The sequence below is a fragment of the Bombus huntii genome, chromosome 9, assembly GCF_024542735.1.
Source record: "Bombus huntii isolate Logan2020A chromosome 9, iyBomHunt1.1, whole genome shotgun sequence".
Lineage (NCBI taxonomy): Eukaryota > Metazoa > Arthropoda > Insecta > Hymenoptera > Apidae > Bombus > Bombus huntii.
Window position 1 is genome coordinate 1,969,717 of NC_066246.1, and position 15,281 is coordinate 1,984,997.

The 15,281-nt window shown below is 31.6% G+C and overlaps 3 protein-coding genes across 3 annotated transcripts; 2 read left to right on the forward strand and 1 right to left on the reverse strand.

Annotated features, from left to right (window-relative positions):
• The first annotated feature begins 2 nt into the window (after nt 1-2).
• LOC126869165 (PH-interacting protein) lies at nt 3-11,384 on the forward strand. The gene is made up of 22 exons (XM_050625353.1): nt 3-610; nt 697-755; nt 826-855; nt 1,065-1,124; nt 1,769-1,919; nt 2,001-2,099; nt 2,209-2,546; nt 2,624-2,778; nt 2,844-3,161; nt 3,249-3,666; nt 3,747-3,972; nt 4,816-5,140; nt 5,228-5,423; nt 5,526-5,774; nt 5,845-6,066; nt 6,142-6,520; nt 6,688-7,087; nt 7,202-7,432; nt 7,525-7,705; nt 7,779-7,932; nt 8,022-8,129; nt 8,372-11,384. Exons 1-22 carry the CDS (start codon nt 568-570, stop codon nt 9,304-9,306), a joined length of 5,277 nt encoding a protein of 1,758 aa, XP_050481310.1. The 5' UTR covers nt 3-567; the 3' UTR covers nt 9,307-11,384.
• A 412-nt stretch (nt 11,385-11,796) lies between these two features.
• LOC126869768 (60S ribosomal protein L13a) lies at nt 11,797-13,613 on the forward strand. The gene is made up of 6 exons (XM_050626707.1): nt 11,797-11,939; nt 12,404-12,534; nt 12,637-12,746; nt 12,942-13,087; nt 13,295-13,417; nt 13,490-13,613. Exons 1-6 carry the CDS (start codon nt 11,919-11,921, stop codon nt 13,571-13,573), a joined length of 615 nt encoding a protein of 204 aa, XP_050482664.1. The 5' UTR covers nt 11,797-11,918; the 3' UTR covers nt 13,574-13,613.
• Nucleotides 13,614-13,703: 90 nt separating this feature from the next.
• On the reverse strand, nt 13,704-15,083 carry LOC126869767 (DNA-directed RNA polymerase II subunit GRINL1A). Its single transcript, XM_050626706.1, has 4 exons — nt 14,929-15,083; nt 14,597-14,852; nt 14,068-14,430; nt 13,704-13,989 (listed from the first exon to the last, which is right to left on the reverse strand). Exons 1-4 carry the CDS (start codon nt 15,078-15,080, stop codon nt 13,774-13,776), a joined length of 987 nt encoding a protein of 328 aa, XP_050482663.1. The 5' UTR covers nt 15,081-15,083; the 3' UTR covers nt 13,704-13,773.
• Nucleotides 15,084-15,281: the final 198 nt, after the last annotated feature.

Genomic DNA, 15,281 nt, shown 5'->3' on the forward strand with positions numbered 1-15,281 from the left:
TATTTATCAACATATAATAACAATAACAATAACAAACTTCATTTGATAACCTACTTTAGTTTATGTCACCTTTAAATCAAGATTGTCTACTTTTTTTATATTTCTTACAATTGCGGTTACCGTCACTGTATTTTTAATTTCAAATAAACCGCGTTACATGGTGCAGATATCATCCACAAATGCGTTTTATCGTAATGAAAATTTCGAACATATCAAATTAATGTCTATGATAGTAACGTGAAAATTAGTTATCTAATTTCACTCTTTATTGAAATGTGAAAGAGAAGAGGAAAGTGTTTCGTTCTCCTAAAGCGGTTCAAATGAAAATAAAATTATACAGGGTTTTGGGAGGCAAGTTACGTTCCTGAATAATATGGTACGTTGTGTCGACAATCGGGTAGGGGGGGGGACTACTTTCCGTTGAGGAGGTGAGCGTGCGTGTGCGTCTCGCGGTCGAGACCTCGCGAGAGAAAATGAAATCTGAAATGGTTACTACCGCGCTATGACCCTAAAAAGCAAATGTTTCTCTTTCTCTGTGAGTGAATAATAAACGATTGATCAGGCGAAATGGAGGGCAGCGTAACGAAGAACGAGACTGCAATAGCACCAGGTAAAGAATGGGAGCGATAAGCGCCCTTACTATCCGCAACGAAGCGAGGCGTGCGGTTCATTCCTAAACAGCGTTCTTTCTTACAGAGCTGTACTTCCTAATTGCTAAATTCTTAGCGGCGGGACCTTGTCGCGAAGCCGCAGACGTAAGTATTATTGAATTAAAATCCATGAAATTTCGTTGTAACATATTATGATGAACAACGTACGTTCTAGGTGTTGAAGCGTGAATTGGAGCGAGCTAAGGTAAGACGATTGGTCTGAGTTGACGTTTTGCCGGGGTGACACTATACATACCCATCGGCTCCACATGGTTTGCACGTGGTTTCTGCTTGTCAAAACATTAGAATTTCAAGGTCGGCGACCTTGACGTTCGACAAATTGGCACAATTTTATCTCGAGTGTGATCGATCGATCGATCGACTTATTTTTATGATTTTTTTATTTTTTTATAGGTTTTGCCGCAAAGACTAGATTGGGGAGGGCATGTACATAATCAAACCTTTGAAGAGTTGGTAAGTAAGATTAATATTTCAGGAAGGAATTTTATTTTGTGTATAATAATTCATCATATATGATGAAATAAATAGGTTATTTTTCGAAATAACATTATGATAAATTTTTGTTACGTCGTAAGCTAGTCAAATGCCAGTGTATCAAGTACCCCTAATAGGGTGCTACCCCTTTTCTGTCCCACTCCTCAACCCTTCTTCCTCCTCCACTTCTCTGATCCTATGTTGCTGTTGCACAAGATTCTCCCACCATATTGCTTTCAACCAATAAGCATTAACTTCCGGCCATCTTGCATGCACTGATCAATGAATATATCTCATGCTCAGACCTTATTTATAGAAACTAGTATCGTGTGACGAGTCGGCTATTCGGATTGGTTGCGTTTGCTTGTTTGTCTTCTGATTGGTTACAAATAGGAACTACTTTAGATTACTTAAAATTCAATTAACAGTGCGAACTAGTTTTATTGCAAAACGTAATTATCATCTTTCTCTTCGTATATATAATATATGTGATCCAAATATTTGGATATCCTAAAATACATATAATGATTGCATTATATTGTATGATCGTATATATTTGTAATGATATTATATTATAAAATAGGATATGAAAAGATAGTTATAAAGACATTCTAATGTTTTAGGAAAAGAAATATTCTCATATTGGATCAAATCATTTATTACAAATATGTGCCAGAATTGGACCAGTATTGGAAAAAGAGGTACCGCCATGCATACCAGGAGCGATATCCCTTCTTGGAGCTGGCAGACAATCTTTGTTACGTACACACGAAGGTAAAGTAAAAGATATAAATATGTTTAAGTAATTATTGAAATTATTTGACTTTTGGAATGAATATCTTAAATTTGTTGTAGATGTCCAACGTCAAGTGCATGGCATTATTTCATATTCTGGCAGACTAGGTGGAAAACCATTTTTAGCTTCACCTTATAGTTTATCAGTGCCTAATATAGGTAAATAAAATATTTATTTGTTTAGATTTGGTACATAAATATTGCTAATATCAATCATTTTTTCAGTACATAAAGCATTTTATTGTTATGTTACTTCTTTTTTATATAGTACATGTACTTCAGGGAAGGGAGAATTCAGGGCCTCTAGGTCGACGAGAGGCAATACCAACAAAGTTTTACAATAAAATGCAGTTGTATAGACACACATTAGGACATTTATCTGCAGTATATTGTGTTCTTTTTGATCGCACTGGGAAATATATAATAACTGGTGCAGATGATTTACTTGTTAAAGTATGGAGTTCTATTGATGGGCGATTATTAGCAACTTTTCGAGGAGCATCTGCTGAAATTATGGATATTGCAGTAAATTTTGATAACACTTTACTTGCTGCTGGTAGCCTAGATCGAATATTAAGAGTTTGGTGTTTCCAAACAATGTCTCCTGTAAGTTGATTAGAATGTTAATTAATGTTATTATAAAGACTGATTTTGTTAAATTCATTTTTATTACTTTTTATCAGGTTGCAGTTCTATCTGGACACTCTGGTATGATTACATCTGTAAATTTTTGTCCTATATCTTGTAATGGCGTATATTATTTAGTTTCTACAAGTACAGATGGATCTGTTGCTTTCTGGTCTCATACAAAGAAAGGCAATGAAAGAGCAGTTTTTCAGTAAGTTTCAATAATATTTATATCCCGTACATAATGAAAAATAACATTATATCTTTTTTTTTTAGGCCAAAACCAATTCAATACCATGAAAAAATGCGGCCTGGTCAGGCACAAATGATATGTGCGTCATTTAGTCCTGGTGGTGCATTTATGGCTGCTGGTTCTGCAGATCATCATGTTAGAGTGTATGCAATGTTAGGAGATGATGGTCCATGTAGAGTTTTAGAGGTGGAAGCACATTCTGATACAGTTGATAGTATTCAATGGGCACATAATGGTTTAAAATTTATTTCGGGTTCTAAAGATGGTACTGCAAATGTTTGGCATTTTGAACAACAACAATGGATATACAAACGTTTGTTGATGACTACAAAACTTCCTGGGTAATTAAAGTATTATGAATATTTTTTATGAATATTTTTCTATATAATATTAATGACTAAATATTATTTTGTTCTTATAATTTCTAGAGAATCAGAAACAGAAGATGATTCTAACAAAAAGGCTAAGGTGACTATGGTTAGTTGGGATGTAAGTGATGAGTGGGTTATTACAGCTGTAAATGATAGTTGTCTTAAAGTATGGAATGCAAAATCAGGTGAACTGGTGAAAATTTTACGTGGACATAAAGATGAAGTTTTTGTGTTAGAATCTCATCCCATAGATCCCCGTGTTATATTAAGTGCTGGACATGATGGGCAACTTATAATTTGGGATGTTCTGAACACAGAACCGATAGCATGCTTTCAAAATTTTATTGAAGGGCAAGGTAATGGTGCTGTTTTTGATGCAAAGTGGTCTCCAGATGGAACAATGTTAGCAGCAACAGATTCTCATGGACATCTTTTAATATATGGGTTTGGATCTGGTGTGGAAAAACTTAAAATAGTAAGTACATTTGTTTTTATATAATTGTTATATCTATTAACACATTAGAAATGTATATTCTCTATTTTATATTTCTATAGGTACCCAAAGAATTATTTTTCCATACGGATTATAGACCCTTAATACGAGATGCAAATAATTATGTTTTGGATGAACAAACGCAAACTGCACCTCATTTAATGCCTCCACCATTTTTAGTAGATGTCGATGGAAATCCTTATCCTCCAGCTCTGCAAAGATTGGTTCCTGGGAGAGAAAACTGTAGAGGAGAACAATTAGTACCAAATATTGCAGTAGGTGCTGGAGGTACATAAATTATTTTATTTCTGTTCAGGTGTATAGTAGGTCGGTGGTAGGTAGGATAGTGCTGCCCCTGGCGTATAGGTCGCTGTGAGGTACCGCTGCTGGATTGCTTTCTCAGTTAGGATTTGTGGAGAAAAAATGGACTACGTGTGCTGGGATTTGAACCTGGTCTGGAACGTTCGTAACCAACGGCGCTAACCACTGCTCTACTGTCGTTCGGGTCTTAGTTTGCTGCCGAGTGCCGCTACAATACCCCCTTACCAGTGATAACGTACGACTTCGCTCGTCGTTTCTTCCGTGTGCAGTTGCAAGAGTTCGGCATCTGCGGATTTGTTGTTTCGATGCAGAGTACAGCGTCGGTCGCTTGTTGTCAAGCCCGTGCAGATGTTGCGCGAAGTCTTCGATGTGGCGGTGAATACCTGTCGGTACAGTGCGTGCATTTCAGCGTACGGTCGCCGCGGGGTCGTAGTAGGCCTCCGTTTCCACACTCTTAGATTCGCGGTGATCGAAGTCTTGGCAGCGCTATCACGGTCGTCACCACTTTTCACTGTAGATCATCACGTCGGGGTCACCAATTTGAGGTGGGTGTAGGTAGTGATGATAGTGCTGTTCCTGACGTATAGGTCGCAGTGTTCTCAGTTAGGAATCGTGGAAAAAAAATCGGACTACGTGTTCCGGGATTTGAACCTGGTTTGGAACCTTTGTAACCAATGCTGCTAACCACTGCTCTACCGTCGTCTGGGTCTTAATTTCCTGTCGAGTGCCGCTACACTGTTTATTATTGTTTATTTTTTGTATAATCTGATATTTCCTGAAGTTTTAAAAGATATATATCTTATTTTGTAGGGATGCAAGAAGTTATAGAAGGACTCCCAGCTCAAGAACCACGGTCCAATATTGATCAGTTAATTGAAGCTCTTGCACAAAGACAAAATATTAATGCTGATGCAGAAAATGCAGCTGATGAAAGAGAAGAAAATGCAGCAGAGCAACCAGTTCGTCAAATGGCTAGTCCGCGAGGAAGCAGGTCTGGTTTAAGAAGAGTTGGAGATGTTGAAGGTGTACGACAAAGTAGTGGTAATTGGCAAAGAGATAATACTACACCTTGGAATAAGCCTATTCTTGCTCGACCCATGAATCCAGCTATTAGAGAAACACAATTTAAAACTTTGTATGTTTTGTATTATAAATTACTTCCTTCTTCACGAATATATCTATAAGTAGTTTAAATTCATAAATAAGGATATAATGTTTATAGACATGCAACAGCAGAAATGGAACTCGAAAATTTGAAACGCGAAATGAGAAAAAGACCACAACCAGTATCGAATACTGCCAATACCGAAGGTAATATAGGTAGTCGAATAGCAAATCGAAAACGCAATAGAACTACTAGACATGGATATAGAACTAGAGCTATGCGTAGTGAAGAACAAGAAGATGATGAGTTCGAGGTATTTTTTATACAATTTTAATTCAAATTAATAATTTGTATATACTTCATTAAACAAATTATATACAAATTATATTTGTATATAATTCGTAAATCTTTACAGAATCCCGATAATGCGGCAACAACAGGAAGTTCAGCCAGTAGTAATAGTAATGATTCTACTGCTCATGAAGAAGATTTGTGTTCTGATAGTTCCACATCAGAGTCTAGTACTGAATATTCAGATTGGATTGCAGATCATGGTTTAAATTTAGAACCACCAAAGCGAAGTAAACGCAAACCTGTAAAAAAACGATCTCTTACACCACCAAGTGATATGGACAGAAGGCGTAATAGACGTCCTAGAAAAAAGGTAGGTAAAAACGTTCTTTGTAAATAAATTTATTATTTTTTCTCTTTCGAAATTTTCTTTTTATTTAAAGGATATTCCATTGTCTACTGGCATTGATGATATCCCAGAAGTTTTTAGACCTTCAGAATGGCTTACCGAAATAATACCAAGGAAAGCTCCATATTATCCTCAAATGGGTGATGAAATAGTATATTTTCGACAAGGTCACCAATTCTACTTAGACGCTGTTAGGAATAAAAAAGTATATGAACTTGGTCCACGATGTGAACCATGGAATAAAGTCAATATAAGAGTAAGATTTTTTTCTCTCAATTTACTTTGTGAACATTAGTATTAGTTACTTAGAAAAACATTCGATATTCTGCAGGCACAGGAATTTGTAAAAGTAGTAGGTATAAAGTATGAAATACGTCCACCTCGACTATGCTGTTTAAAGTTGGCGTTAATGGATGAATATGGAAAATTAACAGGAGAAAATTTTACTATTAAATATCACGATATGGCTGATGTGTTAGATTTTTTAGTTTTACGTCAAACATTTGACACAGCTTTGGCACGTAGTTGGTCTGAAGGAGACCGATTTCGTTGCATGATTGATGACGGATGGTGGATGGGTCAAATACAATCAATGGAACCTTTAGACGAAGATTTTCCAGAATCGTTTTTCATGTGTTTCCGTGTCAGATGGGATAATGGCGAATATGAGAGAATGAGTCCTTGGGATCTTGAACCAATTGATGAAAATAGTATGTGTGTGTTCAAATGTTTTAACAATTAAAAATTTTTTGGAGAATATTGGAAAAAGTAACTGGTAAACTTTGGAAAAATATAAAATCTTAATTTATTCACAGTGTGAATATAAGCATTCATTTTATCGATATTAATACCTTGTATAATGTGTTATGTATTACAGGACTTCCAGTAGTACTCGGAGGTGCAGTTCCTGTGCTTCAAGAAGAGATACGTACAATACTATATCAGCCTCATGCAGAGGAATGGCCAATGGGAGATAGAGAAGCAACATGCCGCAGAATTATACGTGGACTAGATCAAGTGATGAGCCTTGCAATTGCAGAACCTTTTATGGCGCCTGTTGATCTCAATGCATATCCTTCATATGCATTTGTTGTGGAATATCCTATTGATTTAACAACCATAAAAGCTCGTTTTGAAAACCATTTTTATCGAAGAATAACATCCGCACAGTTTGATGTCAGATACTTAGCAACAAATGCAGAACAATTTAATGAACCACATAGTCAAATAGTAAAGCATGCAAGAATAGTTACTGACCTATGTCTACGTATTATAAAGTAAGGTCTAGTTTATTTATTCACAAAATTTAATACCATTTACATATCTTTTTTTTTTATTTTAACTTTATCAAGATATAATTAATAAAAATATATTATCTTCCATTTATACAGAGAAACTACAGAATTAGATGTACCGGCTGTTTATCACCAATTGGTTGACACATACCATTCTTCTGAATCGGAAGTTGATGTAGAAGATGCAAAGGATAGACCTTCAACTAGCACTCAAAGAGCAACCTCGAGCAGAAATTTACGTTCACAAGAAGCATCAGCTGATTGGAAAGTAGCATGTCGTCAATTATTAGAAACGTTATGGCAATGTGAAGATTCTATTCCTTTCAGGTAAAATAAATTAATATTAATATATTGATACGCATAATATACATATGCGAGACGGATATTTTTCGTAATAATTTTTATTTGATTTTTTATAGAGAACCAGTTGATAGATTAGAGCACCCAGATTATCATCAAATTATAGATACACCAATGGATTTACGTACGGTAAAAGAGGATTTATTAGGAGGAAATTATGAAACCCCTATAGAATTTGCCAAAGATATGCGGTTAATATTTACAAATAGTAGAAATTATAATACTAACAAACGATCAAGGGTATGCCATACTTATTATTATGTGAAGAATATTACAAGTATTGTACAAGATAATGGTACAATCTTTATTCTAGATATATTCAATGACAATAAGATTATCAGCCATGTTTGAAGAGCATATGGGAAGAATTATTTCAAACTGGAAATCTGCAAGAAGACGCAATAATAATGCAAAAAATACAAAAGGGAAAGCTAAAAGGGGCAAAGTTCGGTTAACAAATGGCACTGGTATGCTTTCATTATATCAGTTAAAAATATTTGATAAAATAAATTAGATAAATTTAGAATAAATTTTAAACAATTGATATGATATGTAGAACCTTCAAAATCAAAATCTGCTTGTTCGGATGATGATGATGAGATAAATAGTGAGGATGATGATTTAGATGAAGTGGAAAAGAATAATTCTAACATGTGTGCACCAGGTATATATATATATATTGTTTTTGTAGTATACACATACACATATATAAATACATAGAATGTTATCAGAGAGCAGAGTGAAAACATGTGAATAGATATTAATAACTTGACATTATATGATAATAATAAGAATAAAATAATGATAATAAAATTATAATAAATATATTATAAAATAATAAAGATTAATCACATAGCTATGTAAAAAAGAAAAGAAAACATTGATTAACATTTTTTTATTTTATAGGGCCATCACGTATGACAAATGGACATACGAAACGTTCTGCTACTGCAACACGACCTACGCTAAAACTTCGGATATCTAGATCTGCAGTACCTAAAAAACCAAAAGAAAGTGGAAGCGAAGCCAGTGACTCAGAAGCTTCCACAGAAAGTGAAAGTAGTGGTAGTGTACCTGTAAGAAGGACACGAGCTAGAAAAACGGTACCCAGTGTTAGTGCTGATAGTGATTCTGGGGAAGTATATACACCCAGTGGACGTGGAAAACAAACTCGGAAAAATCGTGCGAAAAATACCAGAAATAGTAAACAAGTAAAGTCAAAGTCAAAGCTAAACTTTTACGAAAACTCAAAGAATGATAAGTATGAGGATGATGAAGCATTTTCTGCAAATGAATTGTCAGATGAAGAAAGCGAAGAGGAAGTTATTAATAGAAGTAGAACGAGATCACGAAAATTAGCATCTACGCCCGAACATAATGAAAGTTTGAAGAACACGACAAAAAGTGGAAGAAATAATATTGAAAGTCAGAGTGAGGAAGAAGAGGAAGAGGAAGAAGAGGATGAAGAAGAAGAAGAAGAAGAAGAAGAAGAACAGTCTCAAAATGAAATTAATAATCAGGATTCAGATAGTGAAGAATCAGAAAAAGGTTTTGTATCATCAAGATCTCAAAGAAGAATTCGTGGAACAAGAGAAATACAAAATCAAGAAACTGTACAAAATTCAAGAAGAACTGGAAAACGACCTCGCTATAATGAAGAAAGTGATGAGAGCAATACAATGCCAGTTAGAAATCGACGTAAAATTAAGCGTCGATATTATGCAGAAGAAAGTGATGAAAGTCCTGAACCTGAAAATGTACCACGTATTAGTATAAGTAGCAGAGGGCGTGTGCGCAAAATGACAGAACGTGCACGGGCTTTTCTGTTAGATTCACCCTAACAGCATCTTTCATACTAGTAATAAAAGTGTAAATTATGACTTTTCAAGTAATTCCCACAAATGTTTAAGAATAATGTAAAAATTTAAAATGTTATTTGATAATGTTTATTCTGAAACACTCGACTGTATAAACACTTGGCTGTATCCATATTATAGCATAACACTAAACTTGTGTATGCCAGGATATATTGTCTGAAAAGTTTAAGGTAAGATTATAGATAGGCTGTACGTATAAACACTTGAGATTGTCATAGCAATTCATCATAAACACTGCTACAAAGTACTTCCATTATTATAAAACACATTGGTAATGTTATTTTTTCATGTTTAAATATGTAATCAATTAGCAGTGCATAAGACAGATTTAATAGCAAGCGGAAACAGTGTAATCATTCTATAATATTCGTTTGTTTGATCAACATACTTTTTATACATTTTTCCAAATTTTATGATATTACTGGTTATTTGAATATAAAATATTTATTGTAGTTTTAACTTACGCATCATTCCCAATACCTAGAATGGAATAACAATTAAGTCGTTATACAATTATTTTTGCAACTGTTATTGATAATATGTTGTTTAAAAATATTAATGGAAGAGTATTCTTTACAAATCCTGAATTTACATACAATAATGACAGCAAAAAATAGAATGTATGATAATGTTTATATTATATTATTGAAAATATGTTATTGTACCTGGAATAATATAAAAAAAATACCCATCTTGTTCGGGGAACATAACTTTAAGCTTAGCTCAATAATTTCAACTTCTGCTTTTTTTGAGAAAAGTCAATTGACAAATGAAAAACTACTTTCATGCTAAGATCTTAAACAGTCAAAAAAAGGCACTATCTTCTACATGCAATTGATAAAAATAATCTGTATCAGTGTTTATGTTTATATTTGATTACACAAATGAAATTATATTGTAAATCTTTTTAATAACACTGACATTTACTTAATGAATTTAGTATTTGCATATTTGTACATTTTTCTAATAAGATAATTTTTCCTCTAATATGTCCTAAGACAAAATAAAATTGGTTTCAGATCGAAAATTGTTTTCAGATTGAACATATATGTGGAATACTATTTTTTTATTGTGTGCATACTTTTAATATTCATAAATTAAATCAAGTGTTTGTACATTGAAGAAAGAATTGTACTTACCATCCATATTGTGTAAATTACATTAAATGAGGCAGTGCCTTTACATATATGATTATTTATTTAAAGAACATAGATAAAATTCTTTTGTTGTTTAAAAGAATAATCACACAAAAATTAAATACCTTTCAATTTCATTAATTTAATAACGGCACTGTTTTCGCTTTTTGCAACTATACTTAAAATATATTATTTGTAAATATAAATACACATTGTAAAATGATTGCAATTTTTTTTAAAGTTATGTAAAACAAATGTGTGCTTTACATGATCTGTAGTATGAAGTAGAAAGTTTTTACATGTAATTTGTATGTCCATTAGAAAATTAAGAACCAATGCTCGTGCGATTTTAGGAATTTTTCATATATAGAAATAGACATTTTTCAGATTTATATAGCATAAAAGTTATTTCACTTACTATACAATAGGATACAAGTTTTTCAAGGCAGTTATGCAACCGGCAAACTAACATAGTATAAGAATATGTGCACAAATATTGGAAGTCTTGACTGTCTCGGGCCATTGTGATATTAGCTTAAGAATATTAAACATAAAATGATATAAATAATAATAATTAGAAATATAACGGATATTTTTTTAATAACGCCTTGAAGAGAAGGAGTCATATCATGTGGACTCAAGAAGTCAAATATCTGGTTATATTATAATTTAACACCAATCTTAACTTTGATCATTTAATTACATTACTATTAACGTGTTTCGTATCTTAATCTTCAGAATTAATATAATTTCGTGTACATAAATATTGTTAAATAACAAAACTTAACACAGAAATTTTCGATTTATGTAAAATTTAAAACTTTAGTTGTGAAATCAATGTACTCTGTTGCATACTTAGTTTATCGAAACCCACCGTCACCAATAAAAAAATATTAAATTGTTTCATATTTGTTCCTTATTTATTTAAAAACCTGTTTTTTAAATCCTAATTTCATTAATTACAAAATTGAACATAAACCTTTATTTTGACGCCAGATGGCAGTTTTGGTTATGCTTCTTTTGGTTAAATTGATAATTTTCTAAATCTTATATAGAAAAATTAATGTTATTTTTTAATATTATTGCAATATGTTGTAATAAAAAAATGTTTTCTTAATTTATAAAAAATTATATCCAAATGTTATAATTTCTGAAAAATATTTCACCAATAATGTAATGTAATATAATAAATTAATATAATTACTATATTATTAAAATGTTATGAATAGAAACTTTTTTCAAATAAAATGATTATGGAATATAATACTATATAAAGTATTAAAAATTGTATCAATATTTTAATAACGAATTATGTTTGTTATGCTTTCATTTAGGAAAAAAGATATAATGTTGGATGCCCTGACAATCATCAGAATATCTTCCGGTAAGAGGTCGCATACTTCTCAATGTTCGTGAATCCTTTTCCGGTAGAGTAACAAAATGACTGGCTTCAGTAATAAGGTATGTATGTTTTATTTAATGTTTTAAGTCCTTAAGAGTAGTTTAAGCTACACAATATATTTCTTTTAATCTGTACACTATACACAGAAATTAAGAAATACTTTTCCCCCACTCGATATTACTTTTTCTAGAAATCTTTGTATCCTTTTCTGAATTCATGTACACGTGTTTTCTTGCAATATCATTTGCTATATTTCCTCAAACAATGATGCAAGTTCTTTATGTGATTATTTTTCGGTATGAAAATAGTACATGCATACATTAATTATACGGTATCTTAGAAATAATTATTTTATTTTTAAAGCTGTCAATTGACACGTGTTATTTGTTATTGGTAATCGTACATATATTTATGCAATTCAAATCTTTGGTAAAACCAAAAATTCATTGTTGTAAATATTTATTTTATATAACGCTTTAATATGGAACAAAAAAGATATTAATTGTCGTAATTATGTTTTCAGCCAATCTTAATTGATGGCCGTGGCCATTTACTTGGTCGTTTGGCAGCTATTATTGCCAAAACGATCCTACAGGGCAATAGAGTAATTGTTGTTCGCAGCGAACAACTCAACATTTCTGGTAATTTCTTCAGGTTAGTAACATTATAATTAAGTATTCGTGATTATATATTCTTTTCTTTAAGTATTTTCACGTATAATTATTCCAATGTGTTTCATATAACTTTTTATTTTAGGAATAAGCTGAAATTTATGTCGTTTTTACGCAAAAGATGTAATGTAAATCCAGCTCGTGGACCCTTCCACTTCCGTGCACCTAGTAAAATACTTTGGAAAACAGTTCGTGGTATGTTGAAATATTACTTATTTACATGGAATTTTATACTTTATATTAATCGATGATTATGTATATATTACCTACATTATTTGATAGTATCATGAAAAAAACATTTATATGAGATTATTAATTTATAAACAATTAAACAACCTTGCATATGTTTTACAGTATACTGTATAAATAAAAATATCATTGAATTTATAGGAATGATCCCACATAAGACACAAAGGGGGAAGGATGCTCTCAGAAGGTTAAAGGTTTATGAAGGTTGTCCACCACCATATGACCGCAGAAAACGTGTTGTTGTACCAGGTGCCATGAGAGTTATGTGTCTTAAACCTGGTAGGAAGGTAAGATAGAACATTAACTTCAAAATATATTTATTATATTTAGTAAATTATTTAATTATTTACAATGATGGTATGGTAATTTGCGCCTGAGTATAATTGCTTTTATACTTCGTGATGTCACATTTAACTGAGTAAATAATAAAAAAAATGTATATAAATATATTCCATCTAAAAAACATATGATATTAATACAATGTTATTTTTTAGTACTGCCATGTAGGTAGATTGTCTCATGAAGTTGGATGGAAATATAAGGCTGTTGTACGTACATTGGAAAATAAGAGACGTGTCAGATCAATTGTTGAAGTTCAAAAGAGAGATAAGCTTAAGGTATATCTAAAAACATTACTAATATAAATGATATCAAGAACTATTTCTTATACGCTTCTTTTCTTACTTCAGAAACTTACCAAACAAGCGGGGCAAACAGTTGCAAAGGCTACCGCACCATACACAGCAATCATTAATAATTTTGGATACAATTAATACAAAAATGTAAAAATAATAAAGCTCCATAAACATTTTACATTGAGTTATTATTGTATTTTACACTATCATGATTATATATCCCTATATATATTTTTAGGTATATAAAAAGATGCAAATTCTAATAATATAGGTTTCTTAAGATATAAGATTTATTCATAAACATATTTACATAATATACGTGAGAGAAACAAGATAAATTAGCTTTCTATACTATCTACTGTAAAAACAACAGTTCCTGCTTTATCATTATCTTCATCATCATACACTTCATTTTCTTCGTCTTCTGAAATAGAAGGATCGGATTCTTTTTCATCTTGTAGGCGATAAGTACCTAGATTTACAGGTGGAGGACCAATGTTATGTAAACCAAATTGATCAGCTAATCTTTCAGCTGCATGTTTAGCTTGAATCTCCTAAGTATTACAATTTTTATTATAATTTATGTGTAATATATATTTTTCACAAATATTTGAAATATAAAAATTAGTTACTTGAAGTTTTTTAGTTTGTTCCTTTTGTAACTGGAGAGATTCAGTTAAATTGATGACTTTTACAGCACCATGAACTATAAGAGGTGGGGTTGCTGCTGTAACTTCCCAATGTTTATTCTGTTTTCTCAGTTTTTCTTTTTCTGGATCATGTACATCAGACTTGGTTGTTCTATATGGTTTGAAGGGTTCTCTCTTTTTATCATTGTTTTCTTGAGGTTGTTCTACTTTATTAACAATATATGTAATGTGCTCAGGAGTTTTTGTCTTAAAAGATTCTATTTCTGCCAAATCTTCTGGCTTAATTAAACTTTCCTCTGGTGGAAGATGCATAATCCTTTTTTTGTGAACCCCACATCCCGTAGGCTAATAATAGCAAATAATAAACATTGAAATACAAAATTGATATATAATACTAATCTATATATATATATATATATATATATATATATATATATATATATATATATATATATATATATATATATGTTTCATAAGGCATATAGTCTACAATCTAATACAAATAACTTACTTGAGCTAATATTTTTAAGGGGTCTTCTTCATCATCGCTATCAAGTTCAACAATTTTGACAGTATCTTTGGTTTCACTATATTTGCCTGTCCATTCTAATTTATTTATAGCAGCTTTTCCTTCAGATGCTAAGTTTAATCTTGACAAAAGATTAGCTGCCTGCTCAACTTCATTTTTATGTTCTAGTTCTTTTAATATCTTATCACGAAAAGATTTGATCTTTTCTCCTTTGTCTGGCAGCTTTAATACAAATGTTCTAAAAGAGAAATATTTATATTTTGTCAAAAAGTAGTTTAATAAAGAGTATAGTTTATATCTTAGACCTTACCTACTTATTACTAAGAATTTTATTTTGTCTTTCTAATAATTCCTCTAATTCAAACTTTTGTTTGTTTCTTAAATCCTCTATGTACCCTTGACTTTCTTTCTTGGGAGGAGGTGGTAAATCACCTGGTACTTTATTAATTACTTTTTTTTGATACATTCCTCTTTTTTTATCCAAATTGTAAAATTTGAAATAGTTAGGAGTTATTTTATTAATATTTATAGGAATAATATTTTTAGAATGACGGAAATTCTTTAAAAAAATTAATGTTATGTGTTTTTAAATTATTATTTAAATCAATAATTACAAGTCAGTTATTACGCATTTAATTATGACGTTATGTATAGTGACGTATATAAA